The sequence below is a fragment of the Bufo bufo genome, chromosome 1, assembly GCF_905171765.1.
Source record: "Bufo bufo chromosome 1, aBufBuf1.1, whole genome shotgun sequence".
In the NCBI taxonomy this organism is placed as follows: domain Eukaryota; kingdom Metazoa; phylum Chordata; class Amphibia; order Anura; family Bufonidae; genus Bufo; species Bufo bufo.
In genome coordinates, this window is record NC_053389.1 from 223,473,860 (window position 1) to 223,492,504 (window position 18,645).

The 18,645-nt window shown below is 45.7% G+C and overlaps 1 protein-coding gene across 2 annotated transcripts in view; it reads right to left on the minus strand.

The window, feature by feature from the left end:
* ITPR2 (inositol 1,4,5-trisphosphate receptor type 2) overlaps positions 1 to 18,645 on the minus strand; it is a 347,585-nt gene that overhangs the window by 243,914 nt on the left and 85,026 nt on the right. For both annotated transcript variants that reach the window (XM_040435629.1, XM_040435619.1), the window contains exon 3: positions 10,207 to 10,319. In XM_040435629.1, coding sequence (XP_040291563.1) covers positions 10,207 to 10,319 — 113 coding nt within the window. The remainder of the gene's footprint in view (positions 1 to 10,206; positions 10,320 to 18,645) is intronic.

The following is an 18,645-nucleotide window of genomic DNA, read 5'->3' on the forward strand; positions in this document are numbered from 1 at the left end:
TTTACAGTTTGTTTTAACTGATGATCTATCCTCTGGATAGATCATCAGCATCTGACCGGCGGGGGTCCGACACCCGGGACCACCGCCGATCAGCTGTTTGAGAAGGCAGCCGCGCTCCAGCAGATATGCCTGCATTGCTGAGAAAAGTGATGTTTTAATATATGCAAATGAGTCTCTAGGAGCAACGGGGGCGTTGTCATTACACCTAGAGGCTCTGATCTCTCTGCAACTGGCGCACCCTCTGCACTTTGATTGACAGGACCAGGTGTGATGATGTGTACACTGCCTGGTCCTATGAATGAAATTGCACAGAGTGCGGCCGATGCAGAGCGAGCTGAGCCTCTAGGTGTAATGGCAACGCCCCCATTGCTCCCAGAGGCTCATTTGCATATATTAAAACATCACCTTTCTCAGCAATGCGGACACATAGGAACATGGGACCAACACAGATGTCTTCAGCTGCCAAGTGCACATGTAACAGGTCAGTCAGTGTCGTAGGTACAAATCTGCTGACGCCCTGATGCCCTTTAAAATAGGCCAATGGGGGTTTGGATCCTGACACTCCCACCTACTAGGCACAGCAGCATCCCCTTCATTCTTTAATAGACACAGCGCCATACACTTGGTAGTGGCTGTGCCCAGTACTACAGCTCACAGCTCTTGTAAACCATGAAGCGGTTGTGGTGCTACCTGGAGTGCTGCAGACCCTTCTTCCAGATAATTAGAGGGGTTTACTAGATCTGAACCTCCATCACTGTCACAATCCCGGAAAAAAACTTTTAACATTATATATCCCACATGCACACTGCTGCTGGAACAAGAATTGTGGCTGCGTGGAAAATGTCACAACTCCCACACAACTACAGAGCCATCAGGCACAATGAGCCCTCCATTGTATAAACCTCCCACGGCAGAGATCATATCTGATGCACATCGTCCTCATGGGCCAACAGGAGGAAACACATGGAGGTAGGACGCCAAGGGAAGCGTCACGGGTCAGTGAAAATGACAATCTAGAGCGGTGGTCGCCAAGCTGTGTGCTGTCAGGGCATGCTGGGGGTTGTAGTTTCACAGCTGCTAGCCGGCCACTGCTTTAGAGTAATTTGAAGCTGAATGTTCAAACATAGCTTTTTTTTTAGATCTCTGCTTGCAGGAAGTGATTGGAAACATTCTGGTTTATATTCAGGGGCTCAGGATATAAAGTGCAATGAGAGGAGTCGCCAACCCCCCCCCCCATTCATACAGATACCAGGTCCAGCAACAAAAAAGTCCCTAGGGATGATGTCACACCACGATTTATTTTTTTTACAAAAAACAGAGTTTTTTTCGTCATTGCCTTTTTTGCACTGGGGGGGGGGAGGGAATATTTCAATGTCACTGCACCTGAAAAGCACCTTGATTTGCGCACATGTTTGCTGGGCAAAATATATGAAGTGCATGCTCCACCATTTTCAAAGTTTTATTTGCGCCTACTTCGCACCTTCTTTTGTCAGTTTTTGGCGCATGTTTTCCCAGCTCCAAGGCGGTATAAAAAGCTGGTGTTCAATTCCAGTATATAAAACCGTATTGTGTAGCATCTTCCCTTCACCACTTTCTAAAACAACATGACAGATTTAACAATCCAAATCATAAATTTGACACAAACTAAAAAGGCGCAGGTACAATATTCCGGTGCAAAATAAACCTTAGGGCTCATTCATGTGACCATATGTTGAGGACTGCAGATAGTGGTCCGCAATGTACGGTCACCGGCCGTGTGAACTCTCTGCTGTGGTAAGGACCCATTGACTTGAGTGCGTCCGTGATCTGCAAAATACGGAAAAAGATAGGACATGTCTTATCTTTTGCAGTGCGGAGGCATGGACCCGAAAGACCACGGAAGGGCTTCCGAGTGTTTCCATAGGCTTCCGATCCGTGCCTCTCCGCAAAAGATAGGACATGTCCTATCTTTTGCCGTATTTTGCAGATTGCATAACGATTTAGGTCAATCGGTCCGTACCGCAGCACGGAGTTCACGGGGCTGGTGCCCGTGTATTGCGGACCTCCATACGGTCGTGTAAATGAGCCCTTAATCTTAGGATATCTGCCAACTGTAAAATATAAAAAAACACCCTACAAATATAGGGTCACATTTATGAAACTGTCTAAAGGAAAAACGGCCTTCGGTGCTAACCAATAACAGAGCAGCTTTCCGTTCCCAAGAGCAGAATTTGAAATGTAAGCTGTGCTGTGATTGGTTGTTATAAGCAGTTTCCTGGTTCTTCCACATAGTGTTCTTTTGTGTGGTGTTTTATGATCGTTTCCTGGCTTTTCTTTCTCCCATTCATGCTATGGTGCTTTACAGACATTTTCCCACAGACTTCTCTATAGGAAAAAGGTCTGAATGAAAGGTTAGAAAAATACTGTAGGGCACATTGAAGGGATTTGCACTTGCGTTAGGCTACTTTCACACTTGCGGCAGAGTGATCCGGCAAGCAGTTCCGTCGCCGGCAATCTGCATGCAAACGGACAGCATTTGTAGACGGATCCGGATCCGTCTCACAAATGCATTGCAGGTGCAACGCCGCCCCCCCCCCCCCCTTGCTCCTAGAGGCTAATTAGCACATTATAAAAGCTAATGTCAGTCAGGTTAATACCCATTTTTCAGGTGACAGAAACCCTTTAAGTCTTTTAAGTCTGGAAGCACGGCCACTTTTGTTGGATTGCAGGGTGGTCGTAACCCTTGGAAACGAGCACTGTATAATGCAATAGAAAAAGGAGGCAATATGGACAATGACAATACATTAGTAAGTGCCTCATATTAAGGCCTCATGCACACGACCGTATTTTATTGCGGTCCGCAAAACGGGGTTCCGTTTTCCCGTGATCCGTGACCGTTTTTTCGTCCGTTGGTCTTCCTTGATTTTTGGAGGATCCACGGACATGAAAAAAAAGTCGTTTTGGTGTCCGCCTGGCCGTGCGGAGCCAAACGGATCCGTCCTGAATTACAATGCAAGTCAAGGGGGACGGATCCGTTCGACATTGACACAATATGGTGCCATTTCAAACGGATCCGTCCCCCATTGACTTTCAATGTAAAGTCAGGAGTTAATATACCATCAGATCGGAGTTTTCTCCAATCCGATGGTATATTTTAACTTGAAGCGTCCCCATCACCATGGGAACGCCTCTATGTTAGAATATACTGTCGGATATGAGTTAGATCGTGAAACCTCATTTCCGACAGTATATTCTAACACAGAGGCGTTCCCATGGTGATGGGGACGCTTCTAGTTAGAATATACTACAAACTGTGTACATGACTGCCCCCTGCTGCCTAGCAGCATCCGATCTCTTACAGGGGGCCGTGATCAGTACAATTAACCCCTTCAGGTGCGGCACCTGAGGGGTTAATTGTACTATCATATCCCCCTGTAAGAGATCAGGGCTGCCAGGCAGCAGGGGGCAGACCCCCCCTCCCCAGTTTGAATATCATTGGTGGCCAGTGCGGCCCCCCCCCCCCCTTCCTCCCTCTATTGTAATAATTAGTTGGTGGCACAGTGTGCGCCCCCCCCCCCCGCCCCCCCTTTCCTCCCTCTATTGTAATAAATCGACGGTGGCACAGTGTGCGCCCCCCCCTTCCTCCCTCTATTGTAATAAATCGTTGGTGGCACAGTGTGCGCCCCCCCCCCCCCTTCCTCCCTCTATTGTAATAAATCGTTGGTGGCACAGTGTGCGCCCCCCCCTTCCTCCCTCTATTGTAATAAATCGTTGGAGGCACAGTGTGCGCCCCCCCCCCCCCCCCTTCCTCCCTCTATTGTAATAAATCGTTGGTGGCACAGTGTGCGCCCCCCCCCCCTTCCTCCCTCTATTGTAATAAATCGTTGGTGGCACAGTGTGCGCCCCCCATCGGCCCCCCCTCCCTCTATAGCATTAACAACATTGGTGGCCAGTGTGCGGCCTCCCAGATCTCCCCCCCCCCCCCCCCCCCCGATCATTGGTGGCAGCGGGTTACTAGCAATTGTACAATAGTAAAAGATTCATACTTACCTGGGAGCTGCGATGTTCGTGTCCGGCCGGGAGCTCCTCCTACTGCTAAGTGACAGTTCATTTAGCAATGCGCCGCACAGACCTGTCACTTACCAGTAGGTGGAGCTCCCGGCCGGTCACGAACATCGCAGCAGCCAGCCGCAGGTAAGTATGAATCTTCTACTATTGTACTATTGCTAAGTAACCATGGCAACCAGGACTGTAGCAGCGTCCTGGTTGCCATGGTTACCGATCGGAGCCCCAGCGATTAAACTGGGACTCCGATCGGAACTCCGCTGCCACCAATGATGGGGGGGGGTGATGGGCCACCAATGTTGTTAATGCTATAGAGGGAGGGGGGGCCGATGGGGGGCGCACACTGTGCCACCAACGAATTATTACAATAGAGGGAGGGAGGGGGGGGCGCACACTGTGCCACCAACCTATTATTACAATAGAGGGGGGGGGGGCCGCACTGGCCACCAATGATATTCAAACTGGGGAGGGGGGGGGGGTCTGCCCCCTGCTGCCTGGCAGCCCTGATCTCTTAACACCTGAAGGGGTTAATTGTGCTGATCACGGCCCCCTGTAAGAGATCGGGTGCCGCCAGGCAGCAGGGGGCAGTCTTGTACACAGTTTGTAGTGTATTCTAACTAGAAGCGTCCCCATCACCATGGGAACGCTTCTGTGTTAGAATATACTGTCGGATCTGAGTTTTCACGAAGTGAAAACTTAGATCTGAAAAAGCTTTTATGCAGACGGATCTTAGGATCCGTCTGTATGAAAGTAACCTACGGCCACGGATCACGGACACGGATGCCAATCTTGTGTGCATCCGTGTTCTTTCACGGACCCATTGACTTGAATGGGTCCGTGAACCGTTGTCCGTCATAAAAATAGGACAGGTCATATTTTTTTGATGGACAGGATACACGGATCACGGTCTCGGCTGCAAAACGGTGCATTTTCCGATTTTTCCACGGACCCATTGAAAGTCAATGGGTCCGCGAAAAAAATACGGAAAACGGCACAACGGCCACGGATGCACACAACGGTCGTGTGCATGAGGCCTTACTGAAGTGACACAACGCCTACTTCTTCACTTGGGTGCCCATCGAGTGCAACAAGCTTTACTGATTTCTATCGCTTCCAGCTGTACAGATCTGAACCTCCTGACAGACAGGGGTTTGTGACATCTCGGACATTCTTCGGTCTGGACAGGTTAATACAGTGACGACTGTGTAACACTTTTTACGGCTTGACTCGGGGACATATATTTCTTACTGATTTTAGGAGGGGTATGGTCCTCAGTGATCGGACCTGCAGCCCCCCTGAGGACAGGGAGGTGTGCTGACAGATTTCTGATAACATTTAGTCTTGTCGCTCTGCTCTCCAACAACACTGGGTGCGGCCTCAAACCTGGAGATTAGAGAGATCAAAGCCAGTAAGCAGCCCTGCTATTCTCCGAATCCTGGACCTCGGCTATAACACCGGTCAGTCACTAAAAGTAAAGCGGGCGTCTTCACAGATCAAAATGATCCTCATATCGTCACCCCGAGGCAGTCCCTATACATTACAATGTAGTAGAGGGCCCAGGCTCTAATATCATGAGCCCCAAACCTCATTTGGAGGTGACTTTTGACCTTTTACCATCAAGGGCTTATTATATAAATACTATTATTTGTATTTTAATTTTTTACCATTTTCAAGATCTGAGTTTGTTTGTTTGCATTCCCAGTACATATCTGGTCCTGCTCTCTGCTGAGAAGCTGATACACTTGTATCCAGGAGAGGCAATGTCCTGGGAGCAAAACAACCTGGGCTCCAGACTGATACATTGTAGCAAAGTAGCAGAGAGATTTCTGCAGTTAGTGCTGATGTACTCCACTCATAGCACTAGAGACAACTGTATCTAGCTCTCCACTCAGAGAAGGGCTAGCAGTGTATATACGGATCTGCTGCCCCTGAATGCAAACAAGTATTCCTATCCACTGACAGCAAGTAGAGATCATGAAAATATTGAGGATTTGAAACAGTGGTGCAACATTTGTCAAGCTCGCCTGTTTTTTGGCCATAAAATTAGGCATATTTAATTTAGCTGTCTCTCTTTTGCTGAGTATTTATCATCAGAGCTGAACCCGGACATATCCCCATTTTCACCCCTTCGGCTCCTCTGATATAAGTATTGGAGCATTTCATGCCCCGATGCTCTCCCTTGCCCTGCGCTGTATCGCGCAGGTCAAGGGCTTTTTTGTTTACATTGGCACGCTGCTAGGCGGGGGCTTCCTCCTAACAGTGTTCCCAATGACGTCACTGGCTCTGATGGGCGGGCTTTAGCTCGGCACTAGCTGTTTTACAGGCTAGGTCAGAGCTAAAGCCCACCCATTGGTGCCTGTGACGTCACCGGGCTCACTGCTAGGCGGAAGACTCCAGCTAGTAATCCCTATGAAGAGCCCGGTACGTACCCGGATCTCCAAAAAAATGTCTTTGCCCTGCACGATTTAGCAGCATGGGAAACTGAAAAGGCCGGATCCGGCACCAAAAACCATGTACTGTAAGTCAATGGTACCGGATCTGTCCTTTTCGATATAATACAACAGGATCCATTCTGAACAGATGCAGCAGGTTGAATTATTCAAATAGATGCGTTTTGCTGTGGTTTTGAGATTCCCTGCCGGATCTCAAAACCGGACAGCAAAAACGCAGATGTGAAAGTAGTCTTAGACAGGTTCATATTCAATTAGACTCGTCTAATTTATTTGCTCATGAAAAATGTTGCATCTTTGCGGCAAAAAGTTGCATGTTTCCTGGAAAGTGCGTCTTTTAATGCAAAAACTGTCGGACTTCACCACAAAAAGCAGACAAAGAAAAGTATGTCAGCCCTGGGGTGGAGTAGAAATTAGATGTTTTTTAGCCAAATTTAGGCGCACCTACATAAACAGGTCGGAAAAAAGTTGCAAAGTTAGAAGACTTTTGAATTACACCGTACTCTAAATAAATCGAAATAGTCAAATGAGGTGCAAAAGCCTCCAAAACAGGTGCAATTTCAGTAGTAAATGGGACTAAAAAGACTGTCTTAGGGTCCATTCACACGTCCATGTGTGTTTTGCGGATCCACAAAACATGGACATCAGCGATGTGCGTTCCGCATTTTGCGGACCGCACATCGCTGGGACATAATAGAAAATGCCTATTCTTGTCCGCAATTGCGGACAAGAATAGGACATGTTCTAATTTTTTCAGGAACGGAATTGCGAACCCGGAAGTGCGGGTCCGCCGTTCCAGATCCGGGCAGCACATCGTGCTGCCCCATAGAAATGAATGGGTCCGCAATTCCGTTCTGCAAAATGCGGAACGAAATTGCGGACGTGTGAATAGACCCTAAGGCCTATTGCACACGACCGTATGGCTTTTTCAGTGTTTTTCGGTCCGCAAAAAACGGATCGGCGAAAAATACGGACGACGTCTGTGTGCATTCCGTTTTTTGCGGAACGGAACAGCTGGCCCCTGATAGAACAGTACTATCTTTGTCCATAAAAATGGAAATACGGAAACGGAATGCATACTTAGTACATTCAGGTTTTTTTTGCGGACCCATTGAAATGAATGGTTCCGTATATATGGACCGTATACGGAACACAAAAAACGGAACATAAACGGAACACAAAAAACTTGTGTGCATGAGGCCTAAAACAGTATTTTTTAGACTAAAAACAGGCGCAAAAACTTTAGTAAATGTGCCCCAAAGTATATTAGATAGTTTTACAACTTTTCAGTTACATAGAAAATAACATTAATTCAAAACCAGAAACCCCTTTTAAAGGCTATGGAAACCTTTGGGACATTTGCTTAATTATTTGGGGCTAAAATAATTTTTTAAGTGTTGTTTATTACAAATTTTCTACAGTTTTTCTTGTACAGGTTTCAGTTTCACTTCATCTGTAGACTGTTGCTTCTCCTGCTCAGTGAGGTCCTCTGACAGCAGGATCCTTTCCTAACAGCTCATAAACACTCATTTAGGCCCCCTGCACACGAACGTGTGCACCCCGTGGTCGTGCTGCGGCCCTCAAAATGCGGGCCACAATGCACGAACACAGTCCGTGGGGCAGCGGATCGCGGACCCATTCACTTTAATGGGTCAGCGATCCGGCCGTTCTGCAAAAAGATAGGACATGTTCTATCTTTTTGCGTAACGGAAGTACGGGACGAAACCCCACGGAAGCACTCCGTAGTGCTTCCATAGGGTTCCGTTCCATGCTTCTGTTCCGCATGTCCGTATTTGCGGACCCATTCAAGAGAACGGGTCCGCATCCGTGATGCGGAATGCCCACGGAACGGCACCCGTGTAATGTGGATCCGCAAATGCGGTCCGCAATACGTCAACGGGAAGCACACGTTCGTGTGCAGGGGGCCTTAGTCAAAACTTTTTATAAAATTGATAAGAATATGACATAAAGGGGTTTTCTGGTCTTCTACATTGATGACCTATTGTCAGAATCATTAGGGGGTCTGACTCCCAGCATCCCCACCGAGGCCGCAGTGCTCTTGCAGCTCTCCAAGCACAGCGCCATCCATTTCGGCACTGCGTTGTGCCTAGGCCATGTGACCAATGAATGTGACACTACAGGCCTAGGAAGAGGCTCTGGCGCTCACCAGAGTGCTTATGTCTCCTCAAAGACCTGATCCTGAGGATAGCCCATCAATATCAAAATCTCTGCCCATTTAAATGAGTGTTTATGAGCTGTCAGAGAACTAGAGATAAGGGCTACAAATCAAGCCAGCTCTCAAGTTTTCACTGAGAAGAAGAAAGAAGAGTCTGCAGACGCTGTGGAACGGTTTAAAATGTTAAATAAAGTCTCAATTATTTTTAGCCCAAATAATAGAACGCAATAATAAAAAAAATTCTCCAAAGGTGTCCATAACCTTTAAAGCCCAACTTTACTCAAGACCTGAAAATTCAGTTGTGAGTGCAGTATCTCACACTTAGGGATATGCCGCACTCGCAAACGTTGGAAGCTGGGATATGAGGAGCTGTTTGCAGGGTCTTCACAATTGTAGATCTGCTTTGCTTTCCCTGTTCCTGTGACATGGAGACTACACTGCGGTCATCTTTGCAAATAAAAAAGTGACCAGGCAACTGGGTGAGGAACCCAGCGAACAGTCCATGTATCTCAGCTGTCTGTGAGAGTGGACATGGGAGGAGTGGTACACACTTTCATTCCTTTCATAGTGGTGAGGGTCTGCTGTTGTTACATGTGTCCTAACAGGTTGCGTTTTCCAATGTGCGGACATGTCGGTATAAATAAAAGCGGTGATAGGCTACTGGACCTTTAAATTTGACCTCCATGAGGCAAGAAGATAGTGACAAGGGGGCCAAATTCCTTCCTTCACTACTGGCCAAAAGTCATGGCCATTACTGCGGTGTCCTCCAACATCTGTCACATGACCACACTACCCCCCAGAATTATCTTTGTACAGCCAAACCAACCCCCATAAAATTCTCTGAGAAAAACATCAAGCCAAAATATGCAGACAGCACAACGTGTGCTGCCCGCATCCATACGTCCATTCTGCGGCCCGGCAAATAAAAGTAGAACATGTTCTATACTTCTCTATTTTACGAACAAGAATAGGCATTCCTAAGAAAAGACAGGACGTGCTAATCCGCAAAATGCGGAATGCACACGGCCGCTATCCTTGTTTTGTGAATCTGCAAAGAGGATACGGCCATGTGAATGTCCCCTTACTAATACTTGTAGTCCCCATGAAATAATAATTCTGGAGCATCTGCTCCTAGAACCATGTTCCTCTGTTATTTTGCCTGGATGTGTGTAAATCGTGACAACTGGGTGTTACCATTCCCTGTGTCAGTAGGTGTGCACCTATACAGTCTGAGGAATGGCGGAACACAAATGTCCAATCATTTGTCATTTCTAAGAGAAACACAGGATCGGCACCAGGCAGATTTCTGAGAAAAGATGCTCTAGGATAGTTACTTCATGGAGACTACAAACAGACATGTTTTATATCTTGTTAGGCTGAGTCATGTCTGACAGTCTGGTTGCTATGGGCAGGATACACTGCCGCCTAGCAACCACCGTCCTTTCCACGTAGCATGTCCATCGAACCCAGTTTGTCTTAGATTCCTCTGGATTTCTCCAATGGTGACAGATCCTGGTCACTAGACTGGGTACTTACCTGTAACTTCTTGAGAAGTGCAGCTTCAGTGTTCCCTTGTTTTGCCTGCTTTGCTTTCCAGAATTGTTTCTGAGCAGAGTATCTGTTCATAGGACAGACCTTAAAGAGACAATCTGAAAAAGAGAAACCAAGTGTAAGTGTGACATCCATCTATAGGCCACAGTCCTGTTCCGGGGCGGTGACAGCCCACAGTAGATGTGAGTGCTTCGGTGTGTAAGCTCTACTACCGTACTACCGTGTTTTTCCCCGTAAATAATAATTATATTTATTTTTCCTCAAAAAAAACACACTATGGCTTATTTTCAGGGGATGTCTTATGGCTTATTTATCAGGGATGCAGTGAGAACTGGGTCCAATCTGCACGCTGATGCTGAGGAGACTTTTACTTTCACTTTCTCCCTCAGCTTGCTGTGCACAGAACGACCGGGACCTGACTGCCGACCGTGTTGATGGGGCTGTCCGCAACTCTCCCGTCACCTACAGATGTGGGGCAGATGAGACCGAACCTACAGCGGCCGTCACGATGCGGCAGATGAGAAGGGCTGCCCGCGTCTTCTTTACCGCTCTGCACCGGTACATAACCACGCCCATCACTATGGCTTATTTTCGGGGTATGTCTAATATTGAGCATATAAGCCGCAACCCTGCTACGGCTTATTTCATGGGGATGTCTTATTTTCGGGGAAACAGGGTATACTCAGTGATCCCCAATCCAACAGTGCCATATACAGAGGCTGAAGCATGGGGAGAGGCGACCCACAGGATAAAGCAACCTATAGCCTGTTTTCTGGGTAAGATGAAACACGCCCATTTCCTGCTAAGCCCCTCCCCGTCCCACTAAGCCACACCCCTTTGGAGCAAGTCATCACTTTTTTGTTAGATTTTAGGAGCAGATAAATGTTGTTTGATCACATCTCCATACAAAGAGAATGTCTTTTTAGCAAGTCACGCCCCCTTTTCCCGATACCTCGCAAGTGTCAGAAAATGAGGCTAATCAAAATTTTGAGATCTAAATTTTTTACTAGCATTTACAAAGCTGTGATAAAAGTCACAATAATAACATCCTTCCCCCCGATCACTAACCAATAATAGTCAGGGTGTACTCTTTCACCTGAAATTCTGGATATTCTGTTATTTGCACCCTGTATCTAATCTAAGTTTCCAGCTGCTGCTTTCCCAGAACACATCAAAGGGATCTGGAGCTCTGCTACCCATAACGGTCATTAGAAGAATAGGAGAAATGCAGATGGCGACATTTACAGACACAGCCAAAGTTCATGCATTTTCCAAGAAAATAAATAAATATACATAGCTAACCTTTAAGGCTGGGTTCATGCATATGTTTCTAACTGTGATTTAGCGCACCTTTGCGCCTTTAGTGCTGTTTTTTTAACCTATGCTTTTTGGTGCGTTTTATGCAGGAAAAAACGTCAGCTCCAGAAGTTAGGCAAACGTCTATGGAAAATATGAAACACGGGAGACACACAATTTTTTTTCCTAGTGGTGTTTTTGTTAGGAGGCATTTTTAGGTCTTTTTTTTTTAAGCCAAAAAAGCACAGTCACTTAGAAAAAATGCTACAAAAAAGCCATAAAAAACCGCATACAGTATGGAAAAATAAGAAAATGGTTTCTATGGTGTTTTTCAATGTCCTAAAATGCCTGTGCAAATTCATGTTTGTAATGGCTAAGGGCTCATGCACACGACCGTATGTATTTTGCGGACATCTTCCATTTTTATTTTGTGGAACAGACATACGGAATGCACACGGAGTAAGGCTACCTTCACACTTGCGGATCTGTGGTACCGCTAGCCCACCATGCCGACGAAAATCTGCTCCGGCCCCATTTACTGTGACGGGGGGGGGGCCGTTCGCAGTATGGCTAACAAGCCGAGAGGTGGACAATAACCGCAGCATGTTGTAGCTTTCGTCTGGCCGCCTCTCTGCATGTCTTCTGTTCTGCGGCCGGACCTCCGGCCCGCCCCCGTTATAGTGAATGGGGCCAGAGCGGACTTTGGACTAGCGGTAGCACAGATCCGGCAGGCTGTTCCAGCAGGAAAAGGCTACAGCAAGTGTGAAAGTAGCCTAACTTCCTTTTTTTTTTTGCGGACTTATTGAAATGAACAGTTCCGCATATGGTTCACAAAAACAATGGAACGGACACGGAAAGAAAATACATTCATGTGCATGAGTCCTAAAAATTATGTCTGGTGTAGAAAACCCATTTCTAACACCCTATTGGGGTATTCAGAGTTAGCAGTATCTCCCATTCAAGATCTTTGAGTCTGACTACCAAGAGGGTCCCTCACTCTGAAGGACCTGACACATCAATCAAACCTGGCAAAACCTGGAATTATACACGCTACCGTACTGATTTCAGTGGCAATTGAGTAATACCTCCTCTCTCCTGTAGGGGCAGAGGAGGGAAATATAACACCTGCTACTAGATATCAGCAGTGGTATAAACTTATTAGCAAGGAGCCCTTATTAAAAAAAAGAAAAATAAAAAGTATTCTTCAAAACCGAAAACCCCTTTGAGGGCCTCAATTACATAAATTGTCTAACAGACCCATAGAAACCAATCAGTGTTCAGCTTTTATATCTTACACCGCTCAGGAAAAATAAAAGCTGTGCCGTGATTGGTTGCTGTGGGCTAAAAGGTTGGTTTTGGTGTAAAATAATACATTCCCTATTGAACAGGCAGTCCTAGTAAGACAACCCCCTATCCATTTGTCATATTGTCACAATGAGGTCACTTAGAAGATGGTTCCGCAGCATAGCGAGCCCCCCAATTAGCATTAGGAGCACAGTATAACCTCATATCTTCACCCAGTACACTTATGCCATGAAATATGGACAACCCCTTTAAGTGCCTTTACAATTATTTTAATGTCAAGTCCCTAATATGATATTATTGAGGTTAATTGACTAGAAGGACAGGAGCAGGGGATGGAGATAACGCATTCATGAGCTGAGATAAACTAGGTGACAACCCCTGTGGAATTAATAATAGCTGACATATCGGTGGTCACCCAGCTTTTCCGAGAAAATGATGAGATGTGTATGACCTGGAGATTTTCTGAAATAAGAATAATCCACCCTCTAAAGTCCATCTGCTACAACCTTGCGGACTTAAGATGCCCTTGTGCTGTGCCTGGTGTAACTATCTGCGTTATTATCCAGCAACCAAAACAAACACACCAGTGCCCGCTCACGTGCCTGTATTTGTAATGGCTCAGCGGCGCCAGGAACCTTTCTTCCTGCTAGAAGGGCGATCACTGGCGTACAGCTGCATGAAACACGCACACACAGCTGCAGGGGCACAATATGTGGCATACAATGCAGCACACACAACATCAGCAATTATTCGATTTTTTTGTTTGTTTTATATTTAAGATTTTTTATGCAATTTGCAGCTATGGGTATATTCATGGAGTTTACCAAAACTTAGGCATTGACGGCCTAACCTCCGAGAGCTTTACAGTGGATGGAGCTGAAAGAAGAAGGCTCTGTTCATTTTGCAGTTTCTGGCACCGGCGTACTGCAGCCCAGATCGCGGGAGCCGAGCTACAGTCTCCTGGCATGGTCACTACACATTGAATGGCCCCTTGGGTTTCCAGCTTCATCCACTGCTAGGGCTCATTCACAAGACTGTATTCATGTGTCCGAATCCGTTCGGCAAAATTTGCGGACCGATTACATTTCACACCATGTACTGTCTGCATCCGTACTTCCGTTATGCGCCTCACAAAAAAAAAGATAAAGCATGTCCCATTCTTTCCCGTAATTGCGTAAAGAATAGGCATGTCTATCATAGGGCTGGCCGTGTGCATTCCGCAAAATGCAGAACTCACGCGACCGGTGTCCGTGTTTTGCAGATCCACAATTTGAGGGCCACAAAAGACAAACGGTCGTCTGAATGAGCCCTAAAGCTTAGAGTGTCAGCAACCGTCCCAAACACCTGCTCATGGGATGCCAGGTGTCAGACCCCTACCAAGCTTTATGATGATATCTTATTCGGAGGACAAGTTATGAGAATCGTCTGCTAATGGTATGCTATTACATGCAGCGATCACCTCCACAGTATAGGGAGGAGTGATCACTAATGCCATCGTTCTACCCCATACAGAATCATTGTTTGCCGGCTGCCAATAACCATTCCTGCGCTGATGAGTGTTTCTAAGGTCTGGTCAGTGTAAGGGGATCTTAAGTCCCAGAAAACCCATTTACATAAGTACTCTGCTGTGGACAGTCCCTAAAAGGGTCCCTTGACAGTAAGCAGACCTGTCCTCCAGCTGGGACCCCAGAGATCAGCCGTAATCTGTGGGGAAACCTGGCAGGGAGTGTTCAATTTCAGTAACGACAAAAATGTGGTATATGACGTCTGCAAGTAACTTCCAGTGAACTTCCCATCAGCTGGTAATGAACCATTTAGTAGCACAGAACGCGATATTCACTAATGATCGCCTTTTACGTTCGGACGATTAATCATAGTCATTATGTCTTCCATACATTGTAGCATGAGAAGAAGCTGCGGGTGTAGTATAACCAGATATTTCAGCCTTCTTTCCTCATTCTCTCCATTCCTGTTCCCACAGAACTGACCAGAATTGGTTTGGTTTCCTCAGGAAGAAAGCCAGGACACAATCTAATTATTTCACAGGGAACAGGAAAAGGCATTTCTTCCTTAGGATGCAAAGAAAATGTAAAGGGAAAGTGACATGGAATTAGGTTTGCAGGTCCATTAACGCTTCATAGTGAGGGTCCGCTTGCTGATGGAGAAGCCCCTCTAAAAGCCGCTACCTATAAGTGGCTCCTGTTCAGGCAAACTTGACCTATCCGTGTGCTACTCATTTAATGGCAGCTAGGAAAAAATACATTCCCACTGTACAGCTGACCACAACTTACACCATTGGGTGGTCTTTATGGACAACCCCTTTAACATCTGAAGCTATGTGAATTAAGCTGGAATATACTCCTTAGGCTCCATTCACACATCCGCAATTCCACTCTACATTTTGCGGACCCATACATTTCCGAGTCCGCAATTCCGATCCTGAAAAAAAATAGAACATGTCCTATTCTTGTCCACAATAGCGGACAAGAATAGGCATATTCTCTTAGTGCCGGCAAGGTGCGGTCCGCAAAATGCGGAACGCACATTGCAGCTGTCCGTGTTTTGCGGATCCGCGGGTCCGCAAAACACACACGGATGTGTGAATGGACCCTTATCAAGGCTTTCCAAGACCTTTCCACTGATTACCCCTCCTCTGGAAAGGTCATCGGTATCTGATCAGTGGGGGTCCAACACTCGGGACCCCTGCCAATCAGCTGTTTGAGAAGGCACTGGCACTCACAGTAGCGTTGCGGCCTTCTCATAGCTGTCACATTCATCAGTCATATGGCCTATGCGCAAAACATCTTTATTGAAATCAATGGGGCTGAGCTGCAATACCAAGCACTGCCGCTATACTCAAACAGCTGATGGACGGGGGCCTCAGGTGTCGGACCTCCACCGAACAGATACTGATGACCTATCCTGAGGATAGGTCACTAGTAGGAAAGTCTTGGAAAACCCCTTTAAAGGCATTCTCCATTTCTCTCTTTTTGTTAGAAAGATCCCCTAATGATAAAATTGTGTTGTATGAAAGGTAAGGTTCTCAAGGCGTGTGTGTGTGTGTGTGTGTGTGTGTGTGTGTGTGTGTGTGTGTGTGTGTGTGTGTATATATATATATATATATGGATTAAAGGCCACGACACATCCAAATAAAGTGAAAAAAGTGGTCTCATTTATTCATCATAGTAGAGATGTTTTTGAATCCTCTTACTGGGACTATTATCTAGGCTTGATAATAGTCCCAGTAAGAGGACTGAAACATCTCTACTCGGGTGAATAAAGGAAGCTGCTTTTTTCACTTTATTTGCATGTGCCACGGCTTTTTTTCCTTTTGAATGCAACAGATAATTGGTCTTATCTAAACAGCATGCATCTCTATAATGACAGTGCTGTACTTGATTTCGGATTATATATATTAGCAGAAGGACCCGGCTTTGCACGGGTATATTTAATCTATTAAAAGATATCAACAGTATCCCCTATAACAGTGACATCTACAGTATCCCACTCCCTTAACAGTGACCTCAAAGTACCCCTCTGCCTTAACAGTGACCTCACAGTACTCCGCTGCCCCATTAATAGTGGCCTCCACAGTTCCCTCCTCCCGTAACAGTGACCTCCACAGTGGACTGCCCCCTTAACAGTAACATCCACAGCGCCATCCCCTTTAAGGCCTCTTTCACACGGGCGTTGCGGGAAAATGTCCGGGTGCGTTGCGGGAACATGCGCGATTTTTCCGCGCGAGTGCAAAACATTGTAATGCGTTTTGCACTCGCGTGAGAAAAATCGTGCATGTTTAGTACCCATACCCGAACTTCTTCACAGAAGTTCGGGCTTGGGATCGGTGTTCTGTAGATTGTATTATTTTCCCTTATAACATGGTTATAAGGGAAAATAATAGCATTCTGAATATAGAATGCATAGTAGAATAGGGCTGGAGGGGTTAAAAAAATAAAATAAAAATCAAACTCACCTTAATCCACTTGCTCACGCAGCCCGGCTTCTCTTCTGTCTTCTTTTTTGCTGTGTGCAGGAAAAGGACCTGTGGTGACGTCACTCCGGTCATCACATGGTCCATCACATGATCCATCACCATGGTAAAAGATCATGTGACGGACCATGTGATGACCGGAGTGACATCACCACAGGTCCTTTTCCTGCACACAGCAAAAAAGAAGACAGAAGAGAAGCCGGGCTGAGCAAGCAAGTGGATTAAGGTGAGTTTCATTTATTTATTTATTTTTTTAACCCCTCCAGCCCTATTTTACTATGCATTCTATATTCAGAATGCTATTATTTTGTTGCTTTATAAGTGTTATATACACTGGAGGCGGCCACAATGTTTCAGTATTGAACTGTATACCAGTGAGTTTGGTAGCATCCACTTTTGCACATTTCTGCTTTATTTTATTGAATTTACCAACATAATAGAATACGTTTGGCATCAAATTATTTACAACCAGGTGATATGAAATATCCTACAATATAGCGGAATGGAGATTCTTTGATTATATATGATGGATCCATTAATCTTTTCCAGTTTTTAGCTGCTGGGCCTGCAGGTAGTTAACTATGAGACTAGTATATTTTATTATTGGATTGGCTTATGTTGTATTTCATTTTATATATGTATATTAGATTTCATTTATCCCATTTTATACATTATTAATGTATTTGTTATATGCATCTTTCCTTATATATATACACACACACACACACACACACACATTGAGAGCCTTACCTTTCATACAACGTAGTCAGCCTCTTTTTCTGTCTGAGGTCACCAGACTGACAAGAGCGTCATATAGTTATTATTTGCAATTATTTCCCCCATTACATTATATCCACCTAGACCTTTCTCATATGCCAATCAGTTGTAAACTATTCGAGAACCAGAAAAAGGTGCTCAATATTCCTGGGGCGCCACCAAAGGTGAAATGTGGTATTACACAATGCTCAATGAAGTCAACATAATGCAGGCAAGTGCCGGGTTCTCCAGAGGTGGACACTTTATAGCTGCTCTCTGCTAAGTGTCCAGTAACAGTGTTTTCCAAATGAATCATTTTATTTAAAAAAGGGGTGGAATGGGTTAAATATAAAGTAGAATCATTACTCACCTCAATCAATCCCCTGCCATTGTCGTTCCAATGATGCTTCAGTCTCTCTAACTTTTTATTTTTACCCCATTTTGCCCTCTTTTTTTTCTTTAAAAAAACCCCCCACTTTAAAGATGAGGTAAGGTATCAGCCTATAGGAGCTTACAATCTAGAGGACGGGAATAGTTCTGGGACAAGTGTTCTGCAAACAGCACTATGTATCTATTCTGTAAGTGAAAACCAACATCCAGTAAATGGCTTATAATTCCATTGTTGGCTTTTAATACTAAACAAACTCCGGGACTGAATGGAGCCGCAGCCGTATCCACAAGGGATCACGATTAAAGATATTTCTATTGTACTACGGTAAACATAAAAGTCCTAAGGCACATTTGTGCTGGATTTACACTGCCCAATTGTTGGGCCAATTAACGAAACTAAAGTTAATCTGAACCCCCATTCCCAATAACCTGTGAAAATGTGCCGCTGATCACCATTCATCTGGCGTGTGTAAATATGTCGGGCGAGTGGGCACTTACTAGGAAGGAACCGATCCTGCCCAATAGTTGCAAGATCGACACTGCAGGAAAGAGCTGCACATACATGCAGCGATCACCTCCCCTATATGAGGACCAGTGATCGCTACTGCCATCGCTCATCCTCTTACAAATTCATTATTTCTGGGCGGCAGACCGCTGTCCGCACACAGCACAATCTGCTGCCTAGA